This window comes from Rhinolophus hipposideros (genome assembly GCF_964194185.1).
Source record: "Rhinolophus hipposideros genome assembly, chromosome: 1".
NCBI lineage: Eukaryota > Metazoa > Chordata > Mammalia > Chiroptera > Rhinolophidae > Rhinolophus > Rhinolophus hipposideros.
Genome location: NC_138047.1, coordinates 53,335,006 through 53,359,545, shown reverse-complemented (window position 1 = coordinate 53,359,545; position 24,540 = coordinate 53,335,006). Strand labels below are relative to the sequence as shown.

The 24,540-nt window shown below is 36.2% G+C and overlaps 2 protein-coding genes across 12 annotated transcripts in view; one reads left to right on the top strand and one right to left on the bottom strand.

The window, feature by feature from the left end:
- Window positions 1-20,192, top strand: part of RASSF6 (Ras association domain family member 6) — a 60,738-nt gene extending 40,546 nt beyond the window's left edge. For 8 of the 11 annotated variants that reach the window (XM_081046304.1, XM_081046296.1, XM_081046305.1 and 5 more), the window contains 7 exons: window positions 419-516; window positions 1,913-2,097; window positions 6,225-6,326; window positions 6,557-6,608; window positions 13,991-14,109; window positions 14,222-14,319; window positions 14,421-17,673. In XM_081046304.1, the coding sequence (XP_080902430.1) occupies window positions 419-516; window positions 1,913-2,097; window positions 6,225-6,326; window positions 6,557-6,608; window positions 13,991-14,109; window positions 14,222-14,319; window positions 14,421-14,496 (730 nt within the window). In that variant the 3' untranslated portion in view covers window positions 14,497-17,673. Of the gene's footprint in view, window positions 1-418; window positions 517-1,912; window positions 2,098-6,224; window positions 6,327-6,556; window positions 6,609-13,990; window positions 14,110-14,221; window positions 14,320-14,420; window positions 17,674-18,013 lie in introns of those variants that run through there. The other 3 variants (XM_081046295.1, XM_081046298.1, XM_081046299.1) reach the window with 1 other exon arrangement.
- Window positions 20,193-22,118: 1,926 nt separating this feature from the next.
- The window catches only part of LOC308496881 (alpha-fetoprotein-like), a gene marked incomplete at both ends in the record, with an annotated part of 35,687 nt that continues 33,265 nt past the window's right edge, over window positions 22,119-24,540 (bottom strand). Inside the window, one exon of the mRNA XM_081046665.1 lies at window positions 22,119-22,166. Within this exon, the coding sequence (XP_080902791.1) occupies window positions 22,119-22,166 (48 nt within the window). The remainder of the gene's footprint in view (window positions 22,167-24,540) is intronic.

The window sequence follows — 24,540 nt, the reverse complement described above, 5'->3', positions numbered from 1 at the left end:
ATTTGGAGCCACAGTACCTAACAATGCTTTGAATACAACAGAAATTCAATGCGTGTTGGCGGAACGAAGATTTGTATCTGAATTCTCCTAGGAACATTTTAAGATATCTGTATAACAATGGATTATGTTGGTTTCTACTAATTCTATTTACACATATATTTTACAAGATCTATATAACCTTGAGTTTTAGTGTGTAACTGAATTATTGTGTCAAGATATGCTAAAAATAAGGATGTATTTAAAACATATGCTGACCACTTTAGTATAAATATTATTTTAATAAAATTGTTATAAATTAGAGTGATATGTCTACCTATAGAGGCCCACAGAATTAATATATATACTGTATTTCTGAAAATTATCATAGACCACATTATAAATGGAATTAATGTCACTTACAAGATATATTATTTTTCAGGGGAATGACACGCTGGGGGGAATTTGATGATCTTTATCATATTAGTGAACTGGAAAGGACCCAGATTCCAGTGTCTCAACCAATGAATTCTCAGGAAGGTCAGTGTCAAACTGTTATTAATGAGGAGATTTAAAGCATGAATCATAAATGTTTCGTGGAAATTTTACATTTCACACACTGCTACATAATAAACTCTTATTTCATATGGTTTTAAAAAGCCTCTTAGGAGCACATTAACTTAAGTTGGTATAGTTCTGGCATGATGTTTAAGACCTTATTTTACTATATAAAAATATGATGATTTCTAAAAATTACATCAAGTCACTTAGATTTATTAGATTAGGGAGAGCTGATGGTTTGAATAAAGTTTGTGTCCATTTGAATAAAATTGTGTCCATTAAAAATTACTTTCCCCAAGGATTAGTATCATTTATTATACTCAGTAGCTTTTTATGTTAGGCCATGCCTCTCAAACTAAACTCCATATGTTTTTAGAAGTTGAATATTTTAGTTAGTTCATACTTACTTACATAATACTGCTTCTAGGGAAGAGGCAGATATACTTGCGTCACTATTTATATTGGAGTTGTTTATATATGGAGTTGTTTCAAGCATTTATTTTAAAAAGAGAGAAATCTACTTGAACATCAGATGAGTTCATATCAAACTTGGCAAACCAATGGAAGGAAAATGCCAGCTCTTATGACATGTGACATCAGTAGTCATAATAGTAATGATGATGTGATCGTAATGATATTATTATAACAGCTGTGATTTACTGAGACTCTACTGTCAGGCTTGATATCTATTTTCCATGGATTTTGTTTTTCATATAATATATAGATATCTAAGGAGGAGCTGATGACTGAGGCGGGGGCCATGTTCATGTCCCTGGGGAGCAGGGGGTGTGATATTACCAAGCTGGCCTCGGACAAGTGTTCCTATTGGCATTACCATCATGAATCTACCAACAACTTCCAATGTTTAGCTATTTATTTTTCAAACGATTTTCAGTTCAGCTTCCTCTGCTGTCACTATAACAAGCTAGATTCGATAACAAACATGATGTTCTTTTCAGGATTCCCTTTTCTTTATCGTACGTTCTCTTAACATCTTGTATATAAGGATGCTTCCTTAGCCCCTTGAAAATACTCCTCTAAACCCAGGGGCATGCCAACATTTTGACACCAAAGATACCATAAAAATCTACTTGCATTTAAGCACTAGTGCTAGAGAAAGATGAAATATCTCATGCCTATTTAATGATACTCTAAATACAGTAGAAAATTATTTAGAATCCCCAGGTAAAATGGAACACAAATGCCACCAGAGGGCCCTGTTCTTACATAAGAACTGCTATTTAGTCACTGTTTAAAAGCATTAGAGTCCATTGCTTAGCTATATATTTACTTATTAAATACACATCAAATCCTCTCAGGATGCAAACAGCTGGGCAGCTAAATGATATGGATTTATCACATTTATTCTTCCCAGATTATTTATCTTACCACAACAGCACTCTGAAGCCTCATACAGACGAAGAGCCAGAATCCCCCTTGCTCTATAGAACCATGAGTGAAGCAACCCTGGTGAGAAAAAGGACGAAGCATGTAATGATCGACAGAAAAATCAGACAGGACCATAGGGCCTCTATTAATGGACACTTTTATAACCATGAAGTGAGTTACGATTCCACTGCTATCGTTTAAAATAGTGTTGTCTATTATGCTAATAATACCATTCAATTCAACCTACAATTAAAATAGTAATAATTACAATAGTAGTAGTATATTTAATATTTATTGGGTACTCTCGATGTGTTAAGTATTAAACTACCTGTTTTAAATCAATTCTTGGTTAATTTCCTCATTAATCACTAAAACAATGCTATGAAGTAGGTACCATTATTTCCCTCACTTTACATATGAGTAAACTGAGGTTCACAGAGGTTAAGCAATTTGTCTTAGGCCACACTGCTTTTAAGTAGCAACTATGCCCTTGAGCTCAGCTTTGTCTGACTCCAGAACCCAAATTCTTAGCCACAGTGATGGTTGAACCCTACCTAAGTGGCAGGTTCTGTGCCAAGTAGTAGAAATATAAAAATGAGTCAGTTGATGCCTCTGCCAGCAGTGAGCTCAGGACATGAGCAAAGAAACCTGCATATCTACAGATGTCATTAGAATAATGTAAGTGCTACAATAGAGATTGGTTCTACATTTGATCATTAACATTTAAATAAAAGGAAAAAGTCAGCCACAGTTCTATTTATTCCAATAAATCAAATTTCTCGTTTTGCCATGTTCCCTTCCAGTTCTTACATATACAAAGGGTGCCAAAAAAAGTGTACACATTTTAAGAAAGGAAAACTGTATTAAAATTGTAATACTGAATATATACCGATAACAAAAGATAAACACAAGTCACGTTTGACTTCTGCAACTACAAGAGGTGCTCCAAGTAGTTACCATCAGCATCCAGACACTTCTGATTACGGCGAACTACTGCTTGAGCAACATTGACCAAAGTGTCCACTTGTATACATTTTTTTGGCACCCGCGGTATATATACGTTAGTACAGTTTTTATATAAGTACAGTTGTAGTTTAGATATAATTTGCATTCTGATTCTTCACTTAATATGTGTTAAATTTACATGTACCTTTCCATAGTGTTTTTAAGACACTACTTTGCTGAAGGTAGAAAATACATTATTTTCCTAAAACAAATATTTTTCATGTCATGTACTTTAGCAATCATTCATCCATTCACTGAATACCTATTTTAAAAGCACTTACTCTATGCCAGGCACCACTCTAAGCCCTTTAATACAAAATATTAACTCATTTATCTTAAGGTCTTTCCTGTAGAGCTTTTTTTTACCTTATTCTTTCTTTTTCAACCCTTATAAGGGTATCAATATTGTGTCTTTGGTGACTGGTAGGAACAAACCTCCCTTCTAAATTCTTTGTTCAAATTAGACATATTTCTAGGTCAAGAATTACCCTCCTGGCCATAAAGTAACATTGCAGTCTCCCTCCTGCCCCCCTCCACCCCGCCCCACACAGGTGTGCAACTACAATTGTCCTGGTTTCTTCTTCTCAGCATTATGCTGTGTGTGGTCATCTTGAGGGGTTATTTGTGCTAAGGAAGGCTGTGAAAGCCACATTGTCCAAATGGGTGGCTTCCAGATGGGACCCCCTGTGCTAAGAATAAAATTGGAACTAAGTCGGCAGCATAGCATAGTGGTTAAATGGTTCAGTGCTTTAGGGATACAGCTTGATGAACTGATTTCAAATTCTTGCAGAGCAAAGGTAAACATTTACTCAATTTCTTAGCCCTAGCTCCTTCATCCTTCCTACTTTACAAAATTATTGATGGGATTAAATGAAATAAAGTGAGATAAGCACAGTGGGTGGCACAAAAGAAGAACTCAATTTACATTAGCCTTATTTTTGTTGCTTGAAAAAGATCAAGTTTATATTATAGATATTTCATACAAATGTCATTCACTGCAATTTAATAACTAGCAAAAAGAAAAACAAAGAAAACCCCAAACCCAAAGTAGTCTATCAATAGGTATGCAATTATGAGCATATAGAGACTTAAATTGGTATAGTTTTTAAATGTGTTTTTATATTGTGAAATTTATTGATAATTCCAATATTGTTAGGCTGTGGATAACACCCATATTAGAGGCTTAGGTTGTGACATTTGCTGAAAAATTATAGATATGACTTGACCGGTGGCATATTTCTATCCATGCAGTAAGAAATAATCTTATAACAGGGTTCTATTATGTGTTTTGGCCAACCAAACAGATATTAAGAATTTCGTTTGAACATTAAATTCTGAAAAACATGATTCCAAATTCATTGTATGTTGGCACGTTAGAAGGTCTCTTGGAGATCATCTAGTCCTACTCTGTTATAAATGAAATCACTGAGGACACTTCAGGTATCAATGTCAAATCAGTTGACAAAGTTGGACTTAGTGGACACTAGAGTCTAGGTCTCTTGAATCCTAATTTAGTGTTATTGCCAAACTCCACAAAGATATCAAACCACCTTAACATACCTTCGCCTTAGTGCCGCAGGCACATATGTTTCTCAAGGGCGCCACAGAGTGTCCCAGTGACTCATCCATCCATGCCTTACAATGGCCACAAACACGGAATTTTCTCATACTTAACAAAAGTTTATTCTAAACATTCTCCCTATGTCTTCTAAAAACTTCTTTTCTTTTTTTTTTTTTAAACTTATTTTCATATCCAGAGTTTTACTTACACAAATGTCATGGATATATATACTTTAATGTTTATTTACTGACACCCCAATATAGAGCTTATCTAACATTCCATTAAGCCACCCCAAAACCCACTCATCTCCATAATTTCTGAACCCACCCCATTTCTTCAGTCTTGGAGCACTTGGAGATCACAGACATAAATTAGATATATGGAACTAAACCTATACTTAATGTACCTCTATATTTTAAAATATACATTTCATTCCATTCTTCTTACATTCCGCTACCTAATGATTGAGAATGTTTTTCCTTTTTCATGATCACATAGTCATAGTTTCCTTGAGTGTCATAAATTATACATATACCATCAAAACCTTGTGAGTCTCCACTATTTTTTAAACTTTGAACATATATCATTTGTATCATAGGAAAAAATTAATTTTGTCTACTTACAGTTGTTATAGGATTAAATTAGTATTTATAAAGGGTTTAGAATAGATACTGGCATATAATTGGGACTATATTAAATTAATAATTTTTTTCAGAATTCTATGTCAGTTTTGGAATAATATCATTACCTTCAGGAATTATATATTCTGCCTAACAACCATTAATTTACTTACATGTTGATTTACCTAAATAGATCATCCTTTGACTAAGCATACACACATCTTAATCCCTGGGTAGATATATAACCGGGAAACATGTATAAGTTTGGGAAATTCTAACTGAACAAATATTATTGGCCAGCACTTTACAAAGTATAGCCAAGTTCCATTGGCTATTGATAAGTATATTTTAAAAGGATATTGTTCATTTTATAATAGGAATAATGATCAAATTAAGAGTGAATAATCCATGGTTATATGTTTGTTATGATGTTTTTTATGATACATTACTAATCCCCAAGAGGGCTGTCTCAGATTTATCTGACATGGAAACACTTAACCAAGTATCATCTGGAAGGCAGACTCTTGATTAGAGCAATTTGTGGGAAATATTGTTCTAGAGTTTCAATCAGTAGCACTTTTATCCTAACTGTCAGGCTGAACCATGTGAAATTGATAACATTGGACCGTTTCTGACCAACCAAAATACGAGTGATTTCATATGGTTCAAACTAAAAACAATTTAGAATAATTATTTCCAAGCAGAAGGAAGACATGGCATGTGAATTTGATAAAGCCTATTTTCATTATGTTTTATTTGTGTTTAGTTACAATAGTTAACTTATTTTGAAATTTTAAATTATACTGAAGAATGGTGTGATTATCTAGTGAAAATGTTTTGAACATCCTCAATATTTTACCTAACTTACTCTAGAAACAATATAAGGCTGCTTAAAAATCAGACATAATATTTCAACAATAGCAAAGAAAGCATATACAATAAAACACTTTTTTTTAAACTGGTGACTCTGGATTTATTTGTTTGTTTGTTTGTTTGTTTGTTTGTTTGTTTTTGTCCAAAGAAGGCCAGTTTCAAGATATTGGCTGTTGTTAGTTTTATGTAATTTTAAGGACTTATAAGACAATCTGTTGTTGTTTTTTAATTTGTTTTAGACATCAATTTTCACTCCAGCCTTTGGATCAGAAACTAAGGTCAGAATAAACAGTAACATGAAAACTGAAGAAGTAATAAAGCAACTTCTCCAAAAATTTAAGGTAATCTTTATCACTGAACTGAGCTGTAAATATCTTGTATATAATTTAACTGTCAACACATAAATGCCCTCTTCCAAAAAAGACCTATGAACATGTAAATTCTGAATTAAATATTAAGTTCTAAAGAATTCTTTTCTATGTATGTGGATACATAGTTTGGTCATGGTTGGCTTAAAAAACATCATATGAGAATAAAGAATTCATGTCTGTTCATTTTTTTCTACTGACAGATTGAAAACAGTGCCCAGGATTTTGCACTTTACATTATTTTTGCAACAGGAGGTAAGCAAGCTTGATTACTCTTTTTACATGACTCTAGTGGGTTATAGATTTCTGCCCACTGGGAAGGCAGAAGAGCAGTTTCCTTCATTCTGTGGAAGAAAGGGAGAGAAGGAAGAAGTAAGTGAGGAGAGGGTATTTTAGAAGGACCAAAGAATAATGGCTCTTAGAAGAGTTTATAATATGAAAGACATTGCATTTTGGCCAAACATTCAATTATTTGAATGGTGATCAAAGCCCTCTAGAATTCATGGAAGTTCCCAGGAATTGTTAAGCATTGACCTGTGTACTCCCTTCCTTTTTGCTTTCCCTTCTCACTCTAAATCTTACTAGAGTCATCCTTGCATACCATTTTTCTTTGATCTTGTTATCATTATCTTTTCCTTAGTAGTGTGTCTGACAAATGTGTCAGGAGTGTTTCTCTTCCTCAGTAGAGAAATATTCAGAAGTTATTGGTAGGGAGTAAAAGGTTAGAAGGAGGGCATCAAGAAGGCACTATATGTGGGGTGCTAAGAGCAGGGAGTGAAAGAGATTAAAGAAAACATAAGGTGATACTAAAATTTTTTAAAACTTTAAAATTGAAAAAAATTTAAATGTTAAATTGTAGAAGTATCCCAGGTTATAATTTAAGTATCAGAATGTTTAAGCCAGAAATGAATAGAAAAATATGAATAATACATTTTAATGTCAGACTAACTATAAGAACATGAAAGCATAATCTACAAACATATACAAAATTAAGCCCTTATTATTTAAAAATTTAAATATAAGAAATATACGTAAATTTTTGAAAATTCTAATGATTTATATATATTCATACTCTCATTTAGGAAAAATAAATGAAAGGTATAAAATAAAGATAGAAACAGTGAACTATATAAAAATGTAAAAGATATAAACAGCATATTATGAAGAACATCAGAAAAAAAGATTAATATCTGCAATACGGAAAAATTCTTGCAAAATGATAACAAAATGACAACCAACTCAATAAAAATAGAAATAAGTATGATAAAGGAATTCAAAGAATGAAAAATTAAAATGACTAATAAATATTTTTAGGAAAAGTCTTAAACTTAAGGAAATAAAAGGATTTTAAAAATGCAGTAGTCAAAGAAATACAAGTTCAACCCAAAATGTAATATCATCTTGCACTTATCATATTGGAAAAATGTTTTTAAGTGATTCTACATATCGCTGATGTAGATAAAGGTAAAGGGTATTTTCATTCAATTTTGGTGAAAATATGATTGTCTTTGCTTTTCCAGAACTCATTCTAACTAACAGTCTTTATTAAAATTTACAGTATACATATCTTTTATCCTAGAATCCCACTAGTGGGAATTTATTTCATAAAAATAGAAGGCCTAGTACCTACAGATTTATGTGCAAGGCTGTTTACAATGACAAAAAGTAAAGACAAATTTACCAGCGACAGAGGAATGATTGAATAAGTGATTATTATTCAGACATTAAATAGAATGAGTTAAATTTATACCAGCTGAATGGAGGAAGTTCTATAATATGTATTAAGTGAAAAATGCAAGATGCCTCAAAATGTATATCTATAACCCATTTTTGTAAAAGAATTACACATCCTTATTTAACTATGTGGTATGTATGATCATATGATCAGGGAGAAAGGTATGTAAATACTAAGCCATTAACAACAATAACCTAGTTAAGGTGTTAGGGAGATAGATACAAAAAAGAGAATGGGAAGGCAGAAGAACACAAAAGCAAAACAACACACTAAATCATGTTTTTTTAAAAATATGTCTACAATAAAAACAGAGTATGATATTACCATCTTTATGTATTGTGTGTTTGTGTGCACAAAGAAATACAGAAAGGGGTGGCCACTCAGTGGGTAAGGCTAATTGTCTCAGAGTTCTAGGATTCTAGGTGATTTTTACTTTCTTCCTTATACTTTTGTCCATAGTTTCAATTATGCATGTGTGTGTTTGTGTGTGTGTGTGTGTTAACCTTATTGAGGAATAATTGGGAATAATTTTATATATTGTGTATATACATATATAATTATTGTATTATACATATGCAAATATAATTGTATATAATTAAAGTGTACAACATGATGACTTAATGCATATATACATTGTGGAATGATTACCAAGATAAAGATAAGAAACACATCCATCACTTCACATAGGTAACCTCTTTTTTTCTTGTGGTAAGAATGCTTAAGATTTACTCTCAGTAACTTTCAAGTGTGCAATACTATATTATTAATTATAGTCACCATGTGATACATTAAATCCTCAGAACTTATTTTTCTAATTACTGAAAATTTGAACCCTTTGACAGATATCATACCATTTCCCCTCCCCAATAGCATGTGTTATTTTTCATAATCACAAAAAGTCTGTCTTCAATCTAAAATGCAATTCTTTAAAATTTTACCTGTGAAAATTATGGTTTCTTTTATATTTTGTATCAAAATTCAGACATAAAAGCAAAAACTGAAGATAATCATAATCATAATTAGGACATTTTAGGGACCATAAACAGAAAAGAATGCAACATATAGTACCTGCCTGGGTAGTAACGTGGAAAATAGGTGCATTTTAACAACTTATATCTACTAAGCCCATGATCTATAATCATGTATCTCAAATTGTAGTGTATTTCAGAATCACCTAGAGAGTTCATTTAAAATACAAATTCCCAAGCCCTTCCAGATCTGGGGACAGTCTAGGAATATGTATTTCTAATAATTATCTGTGATTATGAAACAAAATAGTGAAACAAAAAACCTTGCTGTATAATATCAAGAATGGAACAAACTAAAGATGCAAAAATAAGTTAACATAGATGTAGAGGTCAAAAGAGGATTCTTGTGGGGTAATGAGAGGAGCTAAATTATGAGGATTCCCTATTGCTTCAGAAATGGTAGAAGAATAGGAGAGGAGATCCAAGATGGTGGACTAGATAAACACCGTGCCTGCTTCCTTCCATGAACACATTAAAATTATAAAACAACTAAATTATAGAACAATGAATCTGGAAAATCATCTGAAGCCTAGCCGAACAGAAGTTTTATAAATAACGATGTAAAAAGAAGCCACGTTGAGACTGGTAGAAGGGACAGAGACACGAAACAGCTAGTCCCAAACCTCCGTGTGGTGATTGAGAACCAGGAGGGATATCTTTGCCATGGAGGTTCCCTCCAAAGGAGCTAGAGATCCCAGCTGCACACCAGTCTCCCCAGCCAGTCTCCCCTGCTACCGGAAAGAGGAGCCCCCACAACATTTAGCTATGAAAACTGAGGATTCTGACCTTCTGGGTGCCTGTGCACAAATGCACTCCTTCGCAGGTACTCACCTTGGATTCCAGTGGAGGGACAGAAACCTGAGAGTGTTGGAGACATATGGTGCACAGACTGAGGTATGTGGCTTTGTAGCAAGGTCTGGAGGAAAGTCAGCATTTTCCCTGTGTGGGGTCCTTCTCCTGGGCCGCTGTCAGGCAGACGCCATCTTTCCTGTTTTGAGTCCGCCCCCACAGGCCAAATCTGAATTTGATTGGCCCGGTAAGCTTCACTCACTCCATTTGCTGACTCACTGGGACCCTGCCGTACCCAACTCACCCAACACCAGAGGCACGTTCTCCAAGAGCAGCCAGCCCCACCCACATTGCACTCTTTCTTGGAAAACTATCAGAGTCCACGGGTCCCAGGCAGGCAGTGACTGGCCTCAGTGTGCTCTGAGACTTTTGCTGAGAAGCTCCAGGCTCAGCACTGAAACCAAACCAGAGTCTACATTAACCTGGTGACCACACTCTTCCCACTCTACTGACTCTGTGAGATCCTGCCTCACCCAACTCGTATATTGCACAAGACTTTATAAGTGGCTGAACCTTAAGAGAGCCAGCAGGTGGCAGCAGACCTCGGAGATCCTGGCTGTCATGCGGCGTGGCAGGTGGGGTCTCTCCTGGGGTCTCTGTCCCCACATAAGAATGCAGGACAGGGTGAGGCCAAAAAGGAACACCCACGGAGCTATAGATAGAGGAGTCATACTACTATATTCTCGCTGGCGGCATTATAGTCTCACTGGAAGCTGGATCCACAGTGTCCGCAACCCGCCATCCTAACTGCAATCCGCACTTGCCAGCTCAGCCACTATCTTCTTGCTAGCCCCCATTTTTTGCTAGCGTAGCCACAGCTGTTATATTAGTGGCCAATGGTTCACTGGCTGATGGCCAACTAGCCACAGCTGATGGCCATCAATCACAGTTGATGGCCATTTACTACGGAGTGAGCACCTTTCCACGTGAGGCCGAGAGCCTGGAAACTGCACTCCTGTCTCTGTCCCACACACTGGCATTTTGTGAAGCTGCCTCAGCCCCGGTACTGGTGACAGACATCCTCAGTTCACAGCATGGCCTTTCCCATGTGCCTCCAGGCTGGCAGGCAGTGAAAAACTATAGGTTGCTTTGTAGCTTCTACCAGTTCCTGGCCAGTCACAGGTAGTGGTGACCTGGAGCCCCTCATAAGAAGCATCAGAACCAGTATAAACGGAGGTTGGCTTCAGACTACAGCAAAGCACAGTCCAATTATCCTGACAAGCATCACATCCAAATGGTGGTCTCACCAGGGACCACAGCCTGCTGGGCTGAATGCCACTCAGTGGGGTAAGCCTCCAGAACAATTGCCTGTAAGCTGGGGGTGTGGTCAAACCACACAGCCAATCAGCCTGAAGGTCATTCCACCCCCTCCCCCCCACAACATGCCCATAGCAATCAAGGCTCAACTATAACAGGAGGGCACACACAGCCCACACAAGAGACACTCCTAGAGCACTTGGAGCAAGTGACCAGAGAGACTGTGCCAGGGCCCCACAGGGCACCTACTACATAAAACCACCTGACAAAGACTGGGAGATGTAACAGATCTACCTAATACATAAAAACAGAGAGGTTGCCAAAATGAGTGGGAAAAAAGAAATACATCCAAAATGAAAGAACAGGAGAAAACTCCAGAAAAAGAACTGAATGAAATGGAGGCAAGCAAACTACCAGATACAGAGTTCAAAACAATCATTATAAGGATGTTCAAGGAACTTAATGAGAACTTCAACAAAGAGATAGCAAGCATAAAAAAGGAAATAAAAACCATAGAAAAGAACCAAACAGAGTGAAGAATACAATAACTGAATGAAGAATGCACTGAAAGGAATCAACAGCAGACTAGATGAACCAAAGGATAGAATCAGCAATTTAGAAGACAAGATAGCAGAAAACACCCAATCAGAATAGCACAAAGAAAAAAGAATTTAAAAAAAAAATGAGAATAGTTTAAGAGCCCTCTGGGACAATATCAAGTGTAACAACATTTGCATGATAGAGGTACCAGAAGGGGAACAGAGAAAGCAAGGGATTGAGAACCTACTTGAAGAAATAATGACTGAAAACATTCCTAACCTGGAAAAGGAAATAGACATACAAGCCCAGGAAGTGCAGAGAGTCCCAAACAAGATGAACCCAAACAGGCCCACCCCAAGACACATTATAATTAAAATGGCAAAAGTTAAAGACAAAAAGAGAATCTAAAAGCAACAAGAGAAAAGCAACTAGTAACTTTCCATAAGATTGTCAGCTGATTTCTCAACAGAAGCTTTGCAGGCCAGAAGGGATTGGCATAAAAACATTCAAAGTGATGAAAAGCTAGGATCTACAACCGAGAGTACTCTACCCAGCAAGGCTATTATTGAAAATTGACAGACAAAGAAAGAGATTCCCAGACAAAAAAAAAAAAAAAAGCTAAAGGAGTTCATCCCCACCAAACCAGTATTCAAAGGAATGGTAGAGGGACTTTTTTAAAATTAAAAAAAAAATAAAGATCAAAAATATGAATAATAAAAGGGGCAATAACTACATGTCTATCAATAATCACTTTCAATGTAAATGGATTAAATGTCCAATCAAAAGTCATAGGATGGCTGAATGGATAAGAAACCAAAACCCTTACATCTGCTGCCTACAAAAGACTCACTTCAAATTGAAAGACACACATAGACTGAAATTTAAGGGATAGAGAAAGATATTTTATGAAAATGGAAACAAACAAACAAAAACGTTGGGGAAGCAATACTTATACCCCCCAAAATAGACTTTAAAACAAAGACTGTAACAAAATCCAAAGGACCCAGTATTTCCCATTTCTGGGTACCAGTATTTATCAGAAGAAACCCAAAGCACTACTTCATGGGGACGTGTGTATCCATATGCTCATTGCAGCACTATTTACAATGGCCACGATGTGGAAGCAGCCTGGGTATCTGTCGATGGAAGAACGGATAAAAGAGGAGGTGGTACCTATATACAATGAAATATTGCTCGACCATAGAAGGAAATGGACTCTTGCCATGTGCGGTGGCATGGATGGACCTGGAGGGTACTGTGTTGAGAGTATGTCAGACAGAGAAAGACAGATGCAATTTTATTTTGCTGTGTGTGGACTCTAAAGAACAAAATAAACAAACAAACAAAACAGAAACAAACTCATCGATACAGAGAATATTTTGATGGTTGCCAGATGGGAAGGGGATTGGGGAAGTGAGTGAAAAAGGGGAAGGGATTAACAAGCACAAGTTGGTTGTTACAAAGTAGTCACAGGGATGTAGAGTGTAGCCTAAGGGTTATAGTCAATAATATAGTAATAACTATGTGTGGTGTCAGGTGGGTACTAGATTTATCAGGGTGAAAAAAGTGAAGGGAGTAAGTACAAATTGATAGCTACAAAATAGTCATGGGAATGTAAAGTACAGAATATGGAATATAGTAAATAACATGGTAATAACTATGTATAATGCCTGGTGGGAAAAGGCAGGGTGATAACTTTTTAAATTATATAAATGTCTAACCATTATGCTGTACACCTGAAATTAAGATCTAATAATTCTGAATGTCAACTGTAATTGAAAAATTTAATAAGGGCAGGAGGAAAGTGAAGGTGAATAAGAGGTCCAAATTTCCAGGTATAAAACAGATGTCACAGGGATGTAATGTACAGCATAGGGAATATAGTCAATAATAATTTGGTAGTGTGGTAGGGTGTCAGATGGTTGCTGGACTTATGGTGCTCACTTCTTTGGGTATATAAATGTTGAGTAACTATGGTGTACATCTGAAGCTAATATAATGTTGTATATTAGCTATATTTTAATAAAAATCTTTTTAAAATGGAAAGAAATCTACTTTTAGCTTATTTAAAGATTTTAATTTTAACTTAACTCTTTTGAGTGAGTGCCTCCTATTGCATGTTCTTTTTTCAAAGCAAGCTAAAGAAAGAAAATGAGTGGATAAATTATCTTTCTTCTGTTTCTTTAATATGGACTCCTGATGTAGTTGGTTCTTGGTTTCATTTGCAGAGCAGAGACGGCTAAAGAAGACAGACATTCCACTACTGCACAGGCTCCTACAGGGACCATCCAAAAAGAATGCTCGCATTTTCCTCATGGATAAAGATACAGAAGAAATTAGCAGTGATGTATGGATACTATCATCCTGAATCTTTCTTTGCTTACCCCTGACTCAGACCCTCTTACATAAATTTTCTGCTTTCTTTTGTGTTTGTGTGTGTATGTGTGTGTGTTTTTCAGGTGGCTCAGTACATTAACTTTCATTTTTCTTTCCTGGAATCCATCCTTGAAAAATTAAATGAAGAAGAGAGAAGAGAGATTCAAAGAATAATAACAAAGTAAGTCAAGAGCAAGCAAACTGGGTGCTCAGTCCTTTAATAAGTGTAATGCACAAAATGTGTCCAATTTTTAATACTCTTTTTCTCCTTTTCATTTTCAGATTCAGTACAGAAAAGGCTATTATACTGCAATGTCTCCAAAGTAAACAGGTACTAAAAACAGAGACGACAGTTTAGTAGCATAGGGCACTATTGCTAAAACACTTCAACAAAATTAGAGGTGTTACTACTTGATGAATGCACACATTCTGTATTGCATCCGTATAACTACATATGAACTTTAATCTGTAGAAAATTGAATGTCGAAAAAGCTTGTCTCTGAGATGATGAGGTAAACTAGGGTTCACAATTGGACTGAAATGAGCTTGAATTTAGTTTCAGTAACTGAAATAAACTTGGATACTGTGTATTCCAAATAGTTTTTATAGTGGAACACTCAATGGACTTGAATTTAAATAGCATCTTCAGATATTATGCAGTTCTCTTGAACTGTCAAGAGAACTTGAATATCATCAAACAACTCTCGAAAATAATTCAGAACTAAAAGCTGCCAACTCTCGAAATAAAACAGGAGCGTATTCTTACCGCCTCCAAGGAATCTAATGGTGACAGTGTTTTACAGCTCTTTGAAAACTCTAACATTTTCATAAAATCTAGGGCTGGCTTTTTGTGGGTAGGTGACTTTTGGCTATCTGTAACTTAGGAGCTATCTGTCCTTTGGGAAGGAAAAGATTATGGACACTGTTAAGAAATCCAAAATATAATTTTCTCAACCTGAGCCTTTCGTTTGCTCTATTCTATGATAACTTCCAAAACTATGTTTAAGCTTTTTTCTTTTAGGTCAGTTGAACTAGTTTATTTTTCCAAACAAATATACCACACAGACTTAGTATATTTAATCTGCTAGAACAAGACTTAGCCCTTAATAACCATTGTTACTGAATAAATACAAAGGATAAAACAAAACTTTAGTAGCTGAAGCTAGATAGGGAATCCAGAGTGTTGACTTTTTTCTCCAAGGCATCTCATTCCATAACGTAATGCTCAAGATACTTACAAGTCTGCTAAGCCAATCTGAAAGAAAAAAAAAAAAAGCACTGAACGTGCCACAAGTACCATCTATGATTTTATTTATGAACTCTTTATCAAAATGGCATTGTATGCAGCTTTCTTCCATTCTCTAAACTACTTCCATTTGCATTTCTCATAAGCATTGTATTAAATTGTTGGATTACATTACATGTACTATATGGGATAATGTTGTATGTACAAAGCCCAGTTAGAAGATTAATTATCAAAATATGAAACTTTTTATAAAAAAGGTATTACTTCTTAGTGTCACCAAAAGCTAAACTGGATGAAAGAAAAAATGTGCTGTGATCTTTTCAGTCCTAGAAAATCTTTTTTACTGAGTAAAACAGAGGTTTGATCATTATCCTTTCATTTATGTATTAATAAGAAAATACTTTCATCTCACTAAAATAAGGCAAATGTAATAGTTAAAATTCACTGAATTTATAAAAAAATTTAACTTAGCAGCAAGTACCTGCCATAAACATGACAAAAGATTTATGTTGAATATATTGAAAGTCTACAAAATACATTAGAAAAATACCAAGTGTTGAATGGGGGTGGGGGGAAGGCAAATGGCATGCAAAATAAAATCAAAGAAGAAGAAATGCCAATGGCTACTAAGTATGTGACAAAAGTTATATCTTTACAGTGATTAACTCTATTAGTCTGTGTCCAATCAAGAGACAAAAACTATACAGTAATTTAAACGGGGTGTTTAGTATAAAGAATTATTAAGTTGTGATAGGAGAGTAGCTACTCATAAAAGGTCGAAAGAGGACTCTAAATGGTAGCCTAAGGCTGAGGGAGCGTGCTCCAAAAAAGGAAAAGCTTGGAATGAGGGGTTCAGAATTCACTAGAGAAGGTGTGGTTGAGGGCCACTGGATAGAGAAGTTCACGGGTTGCCCAGGCCAGAGCAGAGCCACAGTCATAGGGCAAGCAAAAACAATCCTCCGGTGTGCAGACCAACCTGGGCAGATGGGCAGGTGTGCAAAGAGACTTGTGCAGAGAGGCTTCACTGCAGTTGCAAGGCTCAGATTATATAGGGTCTATGTCTGGAGGTCCCCAGGAAACAGTTTGGGGGAGCAGTCAAGCCAAGGCTGAAGGGTGGGCACAAAGATAGAGTCAGGGGTACTGTTGCAAGTGCTGCTAGAACTGGGAGTTGCAGGGGCCTCCTTTGAAAAAACCTAGTACAACTTTGTATATGACTTGGGCTGTGGCATCTTCAAGGCTTCATGAGACAAAGGTCGGCCATGTGGCTCACTAGATGGCCAGCCCCACAGGGCCCTCTCTGAGAACATGCACCTAGTTGAGGAGAAGATACAGAGAACAATGATTTAAGCTAGGGTACAGGCCTGCACTAGGTTTCCAGGCAGCGCCACCACAAACCAAATCAAAAACTGGAAAAGGAGTTGGGAAAATAAAGGCTAAAGAAAGCTGCACCCTACAAGCAACTGCAGAAATCACACTGTGCAGAACAGTGGAGAAAAATAAAGTCAGCTTCCCAGGAGGCAGACCAGCCAGCCCTTAGGAATCAGGAAAGACCAACTTTCTCCTGCAATGTTTCTCTAGTTCCCTTTAATGACAAAGCATGACATACAAGCTGCAAAGCAAACACTTAAAGGGTCCATATCCATTTCACAGAGCTGACAGCGAAGAATGAATTTGGAGTGTAGAGGCAATAAAATAACTGACATGTCAACAAAACACAAAGTAAAGTGAAATATACTTTTGGTCTATTAATTTATAAAGATTAAGAAATGATAATATTACTCAACAGATACAATGAGATGGGCTTTCAAACTACTAGTAGAAATGCACGTGTATACAATTTTTCTTGAAAACAACTGAACAATAAATTCATCCTATAATTCTACTTTTAGAATCTTATATTGAAATAATCAGACATACAAAGACGTTATGCAAAGATACTTATTATATCCCTCCTTATTGTGATAAAAGGAAGTAAATTGCCTACATTTTCAAAAATAGAAAGATTACAGGAAAGAAGCATTTATCCATAGAATGTTATGCAGCTATTAGAATTGTTTCCAAATAAATTTTAATCATAGGAGTAAATTCTCCTTGTGTATCTAAATAAGAATATACACACAAATATTCCCAAATATTTACTATCCCTAAAAATATGTGTTTATATGTGTGTAAATACTAATATTTGTAAACACAACTCACAAACTAAAAACAACATGTTAAATGTGGTTGTGTCTGGATTGTAGAATTATAGGTAATTCACCTTTTTTCTATGCTTATTAAATATTCTCTAATAAACATGTGTTACTTTTTTAAATCAGGAAATAGAAAAGTTATTATTAAAAAGTTACCAACAAAAAGTAGCAAGTCATGCAAATACAGAGTTCTACTACATGCAAAAAAGTATTTAAGTGAGACATTAACATCACTTCTGTGGTAGTTTTAAATTTATCTATAAAGTCTTTCATACTTCTTCTTTCAAGAGGTATAGCCTAATTCTCCTTATCTTGCAAGTGGATTGGACTCAGTGACTAAATTCTAATGAATAGAGGAAAGCAAAACAGGGCAGTGTGCAACTTTGGAGACTAGGTCATAAAAGTCACTGTGGCGTCCTCCTTGCTCACTCTCAAAGATCACTGACCCTGGGGGAAGCCAACTGCCACGTTCAGAGCAGCCCTGGGGAAAGGTCTACATGATGAGAATGGAAGAGACCTTTTGCCAAAAGCCAGCAAGGAATTGAAGCCTCCTATCCACAGCTATTTGAGTGGGCTATGTGCTAGCTCTAGTCAAGCCTTCGGATGATTACAGCCCTGTCTAATAACTTAACTACAACTTCATGAGAAACCCTGAGCCAGAAAACCCAGCTAAACCATTCCAGATTCCTGATCCTCAAAAATTATGTAAGATAAGAAATGTGTGTTGTAGTACCCTAACGTTTAGGATTATTTCCTCCACAATAGATAACTAATCCAATTTCTGAGACAAAAATCTGTTCACTTCAGAGTCATCTTTGTATAATAGAAGACTATAAACTTCTGCCGCAAAACAATTTATCCTTGTTTTAGATGGTCCAAATATTTCACCACCAGTTAGATAGTAGTTCAAATTCAATTCCAGATAATGTTATATTTATTAATGGTAGAGGACCTGTCACATCTTAGTATGGACCTGTCACTATCTTAGTATACTTTGCTGTACCTAATTGTTGTGTCTTATGTATAGGATGTGCTCCATAAATATCAGTTGAATAAAGAACTGAATGAATTAGTGAATGAGTGAATAAAAGACAGAGCAAATGAAGTATCTCAAACACTCTTGTAAAATTGCCTGCATATGTGCCTCCTTTTTCACAAATCTGATCTAGCATCTGAAGAAATATGTACAGAATCTGTTCTATATGGTTTTCCCTAATATGATGGTACATTTTATTATCTCTTGGCTGTATGAAATATTCAGTTAGACAGTGTTACTATGGAATTTTATTTAGGGCTGTTCAGATTGGTTTCAGGGACTGAAGGGGAAAGAAGTCCAATTGCAAGGCAGTTGATGATGTGGAAAAGATGGCAGATGTAACTACTGTGTTGGCATATCCACATATGAACGAAACAAAGGAATATGATGCAATTAGACAGGACAAAACTCTTCAGTGGCATCAATTTGTCTTCTAAATTAATAATAATAGCTAAAACCTAATAGATTGAGACATTTTAAATTGTTGATATTTGATCTAAAAAGCAGCAATTTCATATTGTTCAAACTAATAGCATTTACCATTTGCCAACCACGATTTTAAGCGCTTTACATGTATCAAATCATTTAATGTTCATTATAGTACCGTAAGGAAATTATTCTTTCAACCCAGTTTTGAAGATGATGAAAGTAAGCCATGAAGATGGTAGGAGATTTGTTAAAGTCTTTAGTAGAAGAAGTAGATAGGATTTGAACCTATGGCTCCAGAATCCACACTTTTAAACATCATAATATGACCTCACCCTAAATCTTACTCCCTCAATCTAGCATTCTTATGTTATCCCTATTTGTAAAATGGGAGTAATAGTATCTACCTCATGGGATTTGTAGAAGTTATAGGACTAATATTAATACATGTAATAACACAGTATGATAATACAGGGCTGGCAGTTTGCACAGGAGTGAGAAATATTAACTGTTATAATTAAACTACAATATGTCCCCACCCATTATTGTAGCCCTATCTTCCACTATGTCTTCTGCCCACGACTACTTAATTCTTGTCTTAAAACTAGCCAAACTGGCTCACTCATTATTCTGTGAAACACCTCACACTTCACCACATCTCTCTGTTGAAACCATGCTCATTGTCTAGTCCGTGACCAGGGTCACTTCTTCCATGATCTTTCCTGGTCTTTGTGACACTGTGTGATATCAAACTCCTATGCATTACATTATCAGTTAGCTCTGCTCGTGACCCTGGACATTTGAAATGTACCCTTTATTATACTTCCTTATGTGTTTATATCTTGTATGAATTCTTGAGTGCTCTGGTCTTAAACGTATTCATATGCCTCCCTGCAGCATCTAGCACAGTGTATTGAATGCAATACGTACTTAACATCTGTTTATTGGATTTAACTTGCTAATGTATAGGAACACGTTGAAATCACTGGAATGAGGAACACTGTTTAAAATCAAGTAAAGAGCACTATAGTGAGAATTAAATTTTTTCTCTAATCAAGATAATTCACTTACTTAGGAAGCACTAAACTAGTACTGATTATTTTTTATTACCCCCCAAACATCTGGAAAAGTAAAAATAAATCCAAATAAGATTTTATATCATCTATGCCAGGATTTCCAGGGAAAAGACTGTCGTTGCACAACAGCCTAGCCAACTGTCCCCCGTGTCTTTCCTTAAGGAAAGAAGAGTCTGTAAGACTGTGCCTTTCTGGGACTCTGTTCCATCCTTGTGTTTACACCTTATGTCTCTCTGTCTGGTCCCCAAAAGATGGTTTGCAGCCAAAGACGGGTAAGAGATCTCATGGGAGATACAACCTAAGCCAGGCGGAGCCCTGTGGGGACCCCCAATGAGCTGCCTCAGATTTGTATGGGAAAAGGCCTTGCCTCCCTTTCCCCTGCCTGGGAAAAGCTGTTGCTGGCTTTGGCTTTTCCCCTGTACCTGTTTGTGAGAGAAGTCATGAGGACAATAAAGATCAATTCTCTCCACTTATCTCAACGGAGCTGTTACAATATGAGAGACTTGACCCTGAGAAGGTACATACCTTAGGTAAGACATCATGGGACCTTGTGCTTCGGCTGTTTGAAGATCAACATAATTGGTTTGGGATGTTTCTATAACGTGATAAGTGAGTCTCACAGACCGTGCCAAAAACACTGCTACTCCCTTACATACTTATCAATAAAAGCCTCCAGTCAGCTTTATTTTGGGCTCCAGTCCTCTGAGACTGAGAGACCCCTGGCCTTCTGAGAGATTTAACTACATTAAGTCTCTGTTTGTTTCTTTCTTAAAAACTTAACCCAAGCCGCCCCTTCTTGCACCCTCACTGCCCTTGTTGCGCGGGACGCGACAAAAGACTACTATTAGAAATCATCAGTGGAGTGGTACATTTATACAATGGAGTACTACGCAGCCATAAAGAAAAAAGAAATCTTATCATTTGCAACAACATGGATGGATCTAGAGAACATTATGTTAAGTGAAATAAGTCAGAAAGAGAAAGACAAGTACCATATGATCTCACTTATATGCGGAATCTAAAGAAAAGAACATGTGTATGAACTAATCAGAAACAGTTTTGGGGACACAAAAAACCGAGAGTTGTTAGATGGGCGGGGGGGAAGGGGTTGGGGATGGGGGGAAGGGTGAAGGGAGTGGGGGGCGGCTGGTGACCACAGGATGGCCTCAGGGTTTTTTGAGAATTACTTTGGGGAACTTATTCAATAGTGTTTGGGGATTTTGTTGGGTGTCCGATGGACATGTGTCCTGTTTGGGAGACCACCTCAGGGATGCTGTGGATGCCTGGTCATGGCATTGTACACCAGAGGATGGACATTAATGAATGCCAACTATAATTTTCTGTGTATAATGTGATGGCTCGGTGTGAGGTCGGGGTGGTGGTGGATGGGGGGAGGGGGGTTCACGGTGTGAGGGATGTAAAAATAAAATAAAATAAAATAAAATAAAACTATAAAAAAAAAAGAAATCAGTGGAGACTCATATTAATAGAAACATATTAGGAATGCTCGGTTCTAATGTCAGTATCCCATACACAGGGTAAAGATGAAAGGCAAAACAGTTATGAAGGTAACTTTATTATAAAGCATATTTCATTCAATTCATCAATAATCACTTTTAAGAGGTGTAGATAGAAACTCCAGTGGCACTTGGGGTCTTTTTCTCTCTGAAAATCCCATAGCCAGTTCCCAGTTCATGGGGCAGCCCATTACATCTATCTGAGGCATCACAAAGGTTCCTTGATTTCATATTTCATTTTGCTGTTTCTAGGAAGCAGGAAGCTTAGGAAGGACGAGAGAATGAAAGTGGGTTTTATGAGGGTAACAATAGTAGATTTCTCTGCTGAGTAGGAAAGGAAAGATTTAGTGTAGACTGGCTAGTGTTCTTGAGTAATATTGTGAGTAGTTGAAATATTATTTTGTTGATTCTTATTTTATTTTGCGTAGTAGACATAAGAAATAAAATGCACGTCTCAGCAAAGATTCTATGTCGACGTTTGCTGGGATCATTTACCTCCCAAGAGAGACTGGCACTTTTCGATCAGTTTGGATTCCTGAGGAAAAAAGCAAATAAGCACATCTGTGAGGGAGAGAGAGGGAAAACCAACAAACAAAAACACCTACACAGCTAGGATCCCCAAATAGAATATCTTTAAGATGTCCCTGTTGTATGCCTGAGTTGCCTTCTAATGTGCCTGCTTCTCAAGGTCTTAGAATTACTCACAGGGCTAGTCTGTGAGCTTAAGGATTTAATTAACTGCAATGCCTCTCTAACTTTTAGGACCCAAGACTTGGAATAAATAAAAATTTGCTTCCTCCTCACAAAAATATGGGACTCTTTTGCTGCAGGGTAAAAATGGACAACATCAGCTTCTCACTGAATGTTAAAACTGCTCTAGGCTAATCCCTGACTAGTCAATAAGGAGTCAAGTACAGGGTCTCGAGAGGAACAAACACTAAAATAGATTACACCTCTATCATAGATACTGCTGTGGACCTCTATACATATAAATTCCAACAGTTTTCCCAAATTTTTACCTGTATTGTCATTATTCAAATAAAAATCATTTGTGGAAGCCCAGATAGATAGATGAAAGTGAGATCTTTAACAAAGTGAGAATGGGACCTTCAGAACTCCGTGGCTAAGATATGCACAAGCGTGTCCGCGCGCGCGCACACACACACACACAGACACACACTCTGACGGTTAGATGACTTGCACTCCTAAGAGCCCCTACAATGCTGTGGAAAATGGTTAGAAGTCTATTAATTTAGTCCTCCTTTCTACCCTCAAATAGTACCACACCTAAATCATCTAGAGAGACTGGAATCTGTTTAGGCTCATTGTAAAAAACAAAACAAAACCTCTGGAGTTTAAGGTATTCTTACTTGTTTGGTAACCCAGACTTTTTAAATCAACCTTCATGGGAAATTTTCCCATAAGCAACCACCAGACCCTCATATTTGATCTTACTCATTTTCTCTGAACCTAGCAATAGTGGAGGAAATCACGTTTCTCCACGTTAGCTGTTCCTGACCTTATTTATTCCATAGTTCCTTGGTAAATTTCTAATTTGTTACGATAAGCAATGCTGGGGTGGGGGAAGATTTTCTGGTAAGGCTAAGATAGAAGAAAGGCATTATAATGAATAATGTCCTACATGGAATAAGAAATGATATCTCTACATCCTGAGGTAAGGCCCAAGCAAGATTTTGAAATACAAAACATGAACTCATGATGAAATGGAGGTAACAGAGAAAAGAAAGAGGAAACCTTTTCCTTGCACTGAGACCAAATCAGCCACTCTGACATCCCATAATCCTGGACATGTTGGGAGACGGCTAACATGTCACTTATCCTAAGACTTAGGGATAAAACATTTCCAGTCTATTTCTCCATATTCCATGGGACAAGCTTTTCAATTATTTTTTCCATTCTACTCTTTGGACATAAGGATTTGCCAGTATCCTTTCAAAATGTGTTGTCTCTCATCTTTTTCAAAATTCCAATGCAGTAACAGTAAAAATATACAAAAAAAAAAAAAAAAAGAAAAGAAAAGAAAAGAAAAGAAAGGAAAGAAAAAAAAGAAAGAAAGAAAGAAAGATCACTATCAATGTAAGAGATATTGATGAACTTCTAGGGGGGAAAAAAAGCCATTGGTATGATCTGAACCAATATATCAAACTGCAGAAAAAGGAGCTCAGAATAGTAACATGAATAGATATACCAGCAGTAAAAGACCAGAACGTCATTGATGTCTGAGCTGCTTTTGTTCTTGTCTACTGTACAGCCTGTTTTTCAAGATTTTTGTTTTTCAAAAACTTCCTAAAGATCCCTGAAGCTACCACTATCCTTTCAAAAACTAAATTTTACTTAGGTTAGCCAGAATTTGATCCTATTATTTACAACTGACTAGACCCAACTGACATACTAGCCAAAATATTATGAAAATATTTGGATAAAATAATGTTTATAAATGAAGAACCCAGAAAGTTTATATTCCATGTACCCATTTTGAAAAAGTACATACATACATATACACATATGAATGCAGCCCAACGAAACTTAAAAGAATCCAAGAAAAAAACAAAGAGGATTTTAGAAATAATTAAATTTACCTAGGATTACACTGAAAAGAAACCCCATGTGGACAACCATGAATTAGTCCTAGAAATTAGTCGATTCAAAGGGAAAGATTAAGTCAGAGGACTTTTTGACATACAGCTTTAAGATGATAGAATATTCTATTATAAAAACTGTGTGATTAAGAAGCTGAAATATTTTAATGGTGTGATTAAAGTAGGTGCTTTATTTGTGAACATGGTAAAACAAAGACAATTAGAAACTCTCAGAAAAGAAGGATATACTAGGAAATCATAGTACAAACATACAAAAGTAAATAAATGTGGCATGATTTTCTACAGTTG